This window comes from Mirounga leonina, unplaced genomic scaffold (assembly GCF_011800145.1).
Source record: "Mirounga leonina isolate KUSES-001 unplaced genomic scaffold, KU_Mleo_1.0 Mir_151, whole genome shotgun sequence".
In the NCBI taxonomy this organism is placed as follows: Eukaryota; Metazoa; Chordata; class Mammalia; order Carnivora; family Phocidae; genus Mirounga; species Mirounga leonina.
Window position 1 is genome coordinate 18142612 of NW_023270377.1, and position 8750 is coordinate 18151361.

Sequence of the window (8750 nt, forward strand, 5' to 3'; positions counted from 1 at the left end):
GTCACTCTACATCCAGCACCAAGCTTTATTTTCTTCATGGCACAGAGCATTGTCTGAGATGAGCTTGTTGGTGTATTTACTTGTTTATTGTCCATCTCCCCCAACCAGAATGTAAACTCCAAGAGGGCAGGTGCTGTGTCTCTCTTATTCACATCTATATCCCCAGCACTCCTCATCCCCTGCAGAGTGCCAGGTCACAAAGAGTGCAAAATAAATATTTGTTAAATGAATGATGAGGGACAGAGGCCCTTGGGGGAGGGCAGCTGAGGCCTCTACAGAATCCCTTCAGCTCAATTATGTCCATTTCTTCTTTTCTAATCATCCTCCCCCCTGCCCATCGGCTTCCATTCATTCTCTCTCCCGGGGCAGAGGTGAAGGCAGGAAAGGAGAGAGGCCCAGAGGCTGCCTGGCTGACACTCGCCCGCCCTCGCCCTCGGGTGTGGGGCACTCCCCAGCCCAGCTGAGCTGTCCGAGCCGGGGCAAGGAGCGGGGAGGCGAATGGGTCCTGGAGCCCACCGAAGTGGGCGGGGGGGGGGGGGTCCAGGCAGGACTGGCCCGTCCCCTGACTGCAGATCTGACCCTCGGAGCCGGGAGGTTCCTATCGGATCAGATGGTCCGAGCTCCTGTCCCAGGAGCCTAGGCGACGCGGCCGGGGGGCCAGGCTGAGAGGGCCAGGCTCCGGGAGGGGCGCCTTCGGCTCACTTGCAGACGCTGACCCACTCGGTGATGCGGCACTCCTCGCAGACGACGAAGCAGCACCAGTGGAAGCGACAGTGGCAGCGCTCGCTGCGCGTCTGCCGCAGGATGTTGTGGCCGCGGCCGCAGCACATGCTGCCGCAGCCGTCGGGGCCCGCGCTGCTCTTGTTGCACAGGCGGCCCACGGTGCCCGCCGAGTCCAGGCGCGGCTCGCGCTCGCAGAAGTCGGGCGACTTCTCGAAGTAGACCAGGTCGGCGGGGCTGGCGCGGCGCCGCGGCCCCGGCACGCCCGGGGCCGGCGAGGGGGCCCCCGCGGGGCCGGGCTCCAGCTGGCCGCCGTTGCGGTTGTGCGGCCGGATGAGCGTGGCGCGGTGGAAGCGGCTGCGCAGCAGCGCCCCCACGGCGCGGAACTCCGGCGTCACCTGCCAGCACGTCTTGAGCTGGCAGCTGCCTGACGTGCCGTGGCACTTGCACTTCCGCCGCATGTTCTCCATCACCGCCTGCAGAGGGAGGCACGGCGAGGGGTGACGCCCGCGGCCAGCCCCACGGCCCTCCTCCCAGCGCAGACACTGGCCTTCGAGAATCTCGGAGACTTCTGAAACCGACTCCCATGGAACAGAGGCAAAAGCCAAGGCCCGAAGCAGGGGCGGGGGGGGGGGGGGGGGGCAGGGGGACAGGGGGGGCGGGGGTAGGGTTGGGGGGCGCACAGCTCCTGAGCCTGGCAGTCCTGAGAAGGACTCGCCCGCTCTTCTGCTGCTCTCCCATCCGCCTCCCACCAGGCCAGGTCCTGGGGGAATTCCCTCCTTTCCTCCCCTCCTCTCCTTTCCCAGCAGCTGCAGGGGGGCCCTTGGGGCTGGAGGCTGTTGCTTCCTGAGGGGGGATCCCAGATCCTCAGGGAAATTCCCTCTCCTTCCATCCCTCAGGTGGGGGCCAGGAGCAGGGGGGTGCTGGCCCCACTATATCCCCTCCCCAAAGCCTCTGGCCTCAATCCAGGCGTGAGCGGGGGCTGTGGGGAGTCTGAGAAAGCCCCTTTCCTCCTCTGGGCCCTGCAGCCCTCTGCAGGGAGCCTAAGGAGGGGACAGAAACTGGGGAGACTTCTCTTTCCCCCATTATAGTGGCTGGCGCTTATTCTGCCCAATGCTGAATGCCACGGTTCCTCCTAGGGAATAGTGAGCACCAACAGGGGCCAAAGGCTCTACCTGAATACAGAATGGGAACAGTCCCAGAGAACCAGACCCTCTGCCCAATGAAAGTGAGGAGAAGTCCCCAAACCTCCAAGGGAGGTAGTTACAGGAATACAACCTACCCACCCCCTGCCCAGCTCTCAACCTGCTCTAGAATCTCCTCCCAAAGAATCCCTTGACATTATCCTCGCTAGAGAAAACAGAAGCAGTTGGCCACGTCTTCCTTTCCCCAGCTCCATTCCAGAACACACCCACAGACCGGGAGAGCAGTGATGTGGGGCCCTCTAACCTGAGACCCTGCCCTCTGAGTCTTAAAGGGTTCCTCAGCTTATAGGTGCAGGCCGTGCTGTCGGCACCATGGAGGAACCAGCCCAAGGCCTCCCCTGGCCAACAGCTCCAGAACATTTTCTTCCCACCGGCAGCAGCCATTAATTAACCAGTTTAACAAGGAGGAGGAGGCACTGTTTGGTATGGGCTGGGATAGTATGGAAGCTTGGGAAAAGAGCCGCATGAACAGGGCAGGGCTGGGTAGAAGCTGGATGTGACCTGAGGGTGGATATGCCTCAGTTTACTTCACCTCTAAGTCAGGATGGGAAGAGCTGAATCAGCTCCGAGTATCTCTGGAAGGAGAAGGTGAACCGCCTGGGTTGAGAGGCCAGGAGCAAGGGGAATGAGAAAGAGCAGGTGCCAGCCAGAGCGAGGGGAAGGCAGAAACAAGGCCTAAAGGCAGGCCAGGCAGAGCGGAGAGAAGGGACGGGGGCTGAACAGCCAGGAAAGGAGGGTGCGGAGCTCCCACGCGGGCTAAGGAGGCCTCTTAGTGGTGGCGGTCATAGAGTGCAGATAAGGCTGCAGAGGGAAAGAGCCCAGGCCCAGGGCTCAGCTGCCTGGTGACGAACCCTGAGGAAGACTCTACCACTTCCTCACTGGCTGCACCACCTTGGGCAAGCTTCTCCATCTCCCTGTACCTCAGTTTCCGTATCTGAACATGAGGCTAATACTAGGACCCTCATAGCTAGTTGTAAGGATTAAATAGGCCACTGTGCACTGAGGGGCTCCAGGCAGTGCCTAACCAAATAGGAAGGACTCCGTAAATCCAGGCGATTATTCATTATTCCTTTCCTTTCCTTCCTTCCTTTCTTTTTCTTCTTCTTCTTCTTCTTTTTTTTTTTTTTAATGAATGACCTTTGAGGTAGTATGAACATTCAAAGGTAGGGAGAAAAAGGAGAAAGGCAACCATGCAACCACCACACAGGGCCACGGTGGCCCCCCAGGAACCTCCCCTTGCAGGAACCCCTCATTCTGCACAAAAAGGCTGGGAGAGGAGGTAGAGGATCACAGCATAGGATAGCACAGAATCATGGAACATTAGAGCTGGGCCGGGGCAGGGGGACTCTGGAATTGAGTGATCCAGTTCCACTTTCCTGCTTTACAGGGGAGGCGACAGAGTGGCAGAGCAGGGCCAAGGCCCGGAAGGCCCTAGCTGCAGCCCAGTGCCCCCTCCACTGCTCACCGCCAAATAATGAGGGGAGCAGGCTGCTCAGCAGAGAGGGAGTTGATCCAGGCCAGGGCCCCCGGGGGGTTCATCCCTGCATCCCCAGCCTAGTCCAGTGCCCAGCACACAGTAGGTATCCAATGCATGTTTGATGACTGGATTAGGCAGGGGCAATGAGAAAGTTGCTGAGCTAGGGCAAGTGGTGTGGTCCCCAGAGGCGAGGTAGGCCTGGTGGGGGAGGGGAGGAGCCCTAGGCGGAGGGATTTGGAGCAGGCCCAGGCGGGTGGGGCTCTCACCTGCCTCCCAACTCGGTTGTTGTGGAGCCTCATGCGTGCGTGGATGTCTCTGTGAGGCTCCCGGGAGTCCAGAAAGTCCTTAGAGAAGCGCTCCCCGAAGCCCACGTCGGGGCTACAGCCGCCCCACTCCCAGGAGTCCTGCAGGCCCGGGCTGGCAGGGGGCAAGGCTGGGTGTTCCGGGACCCCGTGGCTCAGGCCCTTACCGCGCTGCAGCGCGTCCAGCTGCAGGCGGTGCAGCTTCCGGCGGAAGGCCTCCTCGTCCCCGCGCCGGGAGGCGTCGCAACCGCACGCCCTCAGTTTGCCCAGGGCACAAGCATTGGACACCGCGTGCACAACCCCGGCAGCCGCGATGGCGTAGGCGAAAGCGCTCTCTCGAAAACCTGAGGGTGGAGATGCAGGAAACAGGCTCTGGGGGGCCTCGACGTCTCATCCCTCCGCCCTCCCTGCCCACCCTTCTTACCACAAGAGGGAGAAACTGAGGCCCAGTGTTGGGGGAAGGTCTGGTACAAGGTCACAGACTCAAAGAGGGGCAGAAATCACCCCTAGAAGTTCGGGGTGCAGGGCGGAGTGGGGGAGGGAGGGTTACATCACCCTTAGCAAGCTCAGAATTCGTGTCTACCTCTCTCCTGTTGGACAGAAAGTATCTGGTAAACATTCTTTTGAAGATCAGGGACTTAATCTATTACCTCTCATGTGATGTTTGCAATTTAAAAATAAGCCTGCAGAAAGAAGGCAAAATTTAACCTAAAAAAATAAATCATTCGTGATGGACTTCCAGGCCCTAGGAGATGCTAATGGGCAGAAGGGCAAGTAAGAGGAGATGGGGTCCCCCTAAAGCTGCCAGTCCCAAGGTTGCCTGCCGACTGCCACCCCTTCAGCCCACTACAGAACACTCTCTGATGGCAGCGGGTCTAGGTCAGCTGAAGGGGTTGTTGGAGGAATGCTGGAAGTCAGCCCAGTGCCCTGCTGTTGAAAGTTGAGAGGGAAAGGTGAACTAAGGCAGACACCTTCCTTGAGATGCTCGGGGGGCACAAAGACCCTGATGAACCACTCTCAGGGGCCCAGGACTTGTCTACACTACTTTTCTCCTCAGTGTTTCCCAGCCTGAGCCATCCTTTGGGAAGGCCCTGGTAGGTCTGGGCCTCCCTGGCAGAGGGAGGTCTGCTTGCAGAGGAGGCTCTGGCTCCTGGACCCACAAGTGGTTTCTGGCTTATTCTGCATCTGACAAGGGACCAGCTAGTAGCATTTTCTGGTACAAGTCTCTGACCAGCCTCTGAAACCGAGAGAGTGTGGGCAGTGGGAGAAGAAGCCAGGAGCAATCATAGCCTGCACATGAAGAAGAGAACTTACCTGTGCCGTAGGCACCTGTTGGGGGAAGCCCAGACCCTGGCAAGAGACTGAAGGCTTGCAGGAGACCAGAGATTCAGAGGAAAAAACTCTGGGTCCTTCCACCCTAGCATCAGACTGGAAGGATGTGCTCTGGGAGTTCCCACAGACCTCAGAGAGCCAACCAGGGCTGGACCCCAATCTTACACCCCCCATGTTCACCCTCTGCATCACAGGGTCCTGTCCCCCTGTCCTTACCTAGCCACACCCCCCCCCAAAAAAGTTTTGCAGTAGTTAAAAGTATGAACTCTGGAGCCAAATTGTCTGGGTTCAAATCTTAGCTCTTCCACTTACTAACTGTTAATAGCGACATGATCTTGGCCAAGTGACTTGACCTCTGTGCCTCAGTTTTCTCATCTGTAAAACAAGATTGTTATTATCTGCTTCACTGTTGTCCCCAAAATTGAATTAGTTAGTAAATTTCAAATACTTAGGAGAGTGCCTTACACATAGTAAGTACTGCACAAACATTAGCTATTTTTGAGAAGTTCTTCATGTTGTCTCATTCCACTCACTAGAGTTGCAGTTTCAGGCCATTGGTTCTTGTTTCCTCCAATCAGGGACAGAGCCCAGCAGCTCATGACCCACTTTAGGATAAATCACATGGGCCACCAGAAGCCCGAGAAGCAGGACATCCCTCTCTATCTTCTCTCTCCAGCTTGTGGCATCTCAGGACCTTTTCTGTAAGGAGCCCAGCTATTAGCAGACAGGAGGGGATGAGGATTGGGTGGGAGCCTTTTAAGGGGCTGTTGGGAATTGGTGGGAGTTGCAGAGGAGTAGACCCTGACATGGGAGTGGGGCCCAAGGGAAAGGAGGGCAGACCAAGTCCCTAGGGAGCGTACCCTGTGTTTATCCCCTGCCTTTTAGCTGTGGAACTCTCAGCACTCCCCCTATTGCTAGGGGGCTCATCAGCCCACTGCTAGGACAAATGGCAATACTCAGACCTTCAGAAGCAGCCCAGGCCTCAGAAATTGTCCCCCCCAACACACTCACACACACACACACAGTGCAAAAGGAAGACGCCCAAGGTCACAGGGTTATGCAGCAGACCCAGCCCCAGCTCCCTCAGCTCCCAGGCCTGGTAACTTCCTGCTAAAGGACATTTGGCTCTAGGGAAGACATGTTCCTGAGTAAGAAACCCAGGTCACCCAGGTCCCAGTTCCTATGGCCCTATCTACGCATGCCACCAAGAAAGAGCAAGAGCCTGGTCCAGGGGGATGTGCTGGGCCACCATCTTCCAGGCTCTGTTACATTCAGAGGCAGGCCCAGAGGAGTCTGGAAAAATGTAGTTCACAATCTACAAAGAACACCCCTACCTACCCCAGGCAGCTAAAGACACCATGCCAGGGCCTCTGGCCACTGTCACAGCCACGTGTAGGGGCGGCCAGGCTGGGCTTGTGTGACCACCCTCTGCTCCTAGCATCCAGGATTCAGAGAAGTCCAGCCTCCTGGGTCTGCCCCCAGCTCCCACTCAGGGCCCCAGTTTCGGTCCTGGCCCCGTCTGTCTGGGGCAGACGCGGCGCTGTGCCATCTGACCAGCTGGAGGGGGAGAGGGATGGGGCCATGGCCAGCTGGGCTGCCTGGAGCATGGTGGGGGGGGCTTGTTAAGACGCACAATTAGCCGTCCTGCCTTTGATCTGGGACAGGGACTGCCAGCATCTAAGTGGAGTCAGCTGCTGCTCCAGGCCAGTGGCCAGGATGGGGCTGGGGGAGGAGGTTTGGAGGGCAGGGGAGCTTGGGGGAGAGGGGATTCAGGAGCCAGTGGGAACCAGGAGGGGTCAGAGAAGCTTGAGCCCCGCCTGTCTGAGTCAAAGAGGGAGGCAAGGGGAGAGATCTGGTCTCCATCCCCTCCATGCAAATAATCTGTGCACGCTCCGGTGCCTGGGCTGAGAGAGAGAGAGAGAGAGAGAGAGAGAGAAAGAGAGAGAGAGAGAGTTGTGTGCATGTGGGAACACTTAGGGGGAACACTGAATGTGGCTACACGTTTGCACAAACAGAGGTAGGTGTTTGTCTGTGTGTGTATACGTGTCAGTTTCATTTCTTAGACTACTCCTTGGTTTCATTTCTTAGACTACTCCTTAGACCGCTCACCTCTGGACACACGGTGGGAGACCCTGGTGGCCTGGTAGCTTAGGGAGGCAGTATGGAAGGGGGTTGAGGGCGATCTCTAAAGCCAGCTAGGCTGCACATTTGAGTTCTGGCTCTATAGCTCCCTTAGAAGCTGTGTGACCAATGGCAAGTTACCCAACCTCTCATTGCTACACTTGTAAAATGAGGATACTAATAGGACCCATTACATGGGGATTGTTTGAGAATCTTAAAGTACAGATAAAGTGCTTTAGAACAGTGCCAGGCAAACAGCAAGTACTTAATATGTATTAGCTAATTTATTGGGGGCTATTTGAATAATGGAACTTTAGGAGATCTGGGATATGATTGCCTGAGCCTCTGTCTCCCTATCTGCGTGCTACCACCCACCCCAAGCCTGGAGGCCTAGGCATAGAACCAATGCTCCTCAAGGGTGACCGTAAAAGGGAGGTGGGAGAAGAAAGAGCGAGGCCCTTGGAAAACAGAAGCTGGACTCTCAAACTGTGGGCTTCCATTGGGCTGAGAGCCTGGCTGGGCTGCAGGGCCTCATGCCCCCTCTCTTTCCATCCATTCCAGATGGGTCTAGGCCTTGGGAGAGGGCAGTAATAACCTGTGTGGGCGCTCCTAGGACCTGCTGCTTGAATCTCCTACACTTGCCTCCACCAGCCTCTCCCTGGCCCCTCATCCCTTTCCACTCCATTGCCCCTGCATCCGGAGTGAGAGATGGACGGGTGCTCTAGTTCTCATAATGAGGGGTTCCCCTCTAGATGGGCTGCCCAGCAGGTACCAATTGTCTGGGTCCTCAGAACAAAAAGCTGGGGATATCATTGCCCTGGCCCTTAGGTAAGAGCAGCCCCTGGGTTGGGGACCTTCCCACAGCTTTTTTTTTTTTTTTTTTTTAAATTCTAACCCCCGAGAGGCCTCTCTCCCTGTCCCCTACCCACCCAGGTTCTAGCACCCTGTCATGTCGTCTCCCGGACTGGGTAAAGCCCTATTATATGCCCTATCTTCCCAAGTTTGTCCACTCCAGGTGTTCAAGCACCCTTCCCTCCTACACTGGAAACTCATCCCTTCACCCAATCCATTTCAGGGGAGATGCCAGGACAATCAGATGGCAGTAACAGCATTAAGGTGGAAGGCCCCAGGGACCACCTCCTCCCAGCAGTCTCTGAATTTTAGACATGGCAGAACGCACCTTTAAGAGAACCCCACTGGGTTGGAAGAGGGGTCAGCACCCTGTATTCCACTTGGGGGAAATGGGTCACCTGACCCCACATGGGACAGTTCACAACTTAAAAAGAAGGGAGACTGGGGGGATGGACCCAGTCCAGGGACTGGTTGCCACCAAGAGTGGCCCCGTAGAATTCAAATTTAGCTAGTCCTTGAGGTGATGGGCCAAGGGAGATAACCCCACAGGAGGGTGAAGCGTGAACCCAGATATGGAGTGAGGGAAGGGTTGTAGGGTGGCCCGTGGAGAGAGAAAGTGGCCATTTCTTCCAGAGGCCCAGAGGCCCCTCCGAGGAGGGAGAGGTAGAAAATGGGGTGTCGCAATGCGGGAGGAGAAGCCACCCAGGTAGGACAGTGTTCCAAGGCCAAAGGAAGGAGCCC

At 57.0% G+C, this 8750-nt stretch overlaps 1 protein-coding gene across 1 annotated transcript in view; it reads right to left on the bottom strand.

Moving 5' to 3' along the window:
* Positions 1 to 528: 528 nt before the first annotated feature.
* Positions 529 to 8750, bottom strand: part of WNT10A (Wnt family member 10A) — an 11394-nt gene continuing 3172 nt past the window's right edge. The window contains exons 3-4 of the mRNA XM_035006596.1: positions 3669 to 4048; positions 529 to 1196 (exon numbers count right to left, since the gene is read on the bottom strand). Of these exons, the coding sequence (XP_034862487.1) occupies positions 699 to 1196; positions 3669 to 4048 (878 nt within the window). The 3' untranslated portion in view covers positions 529 to 698. The remainder of the gene's footprint in view (positions 1197 to 3668; positions 4049 to 8750) is intronic.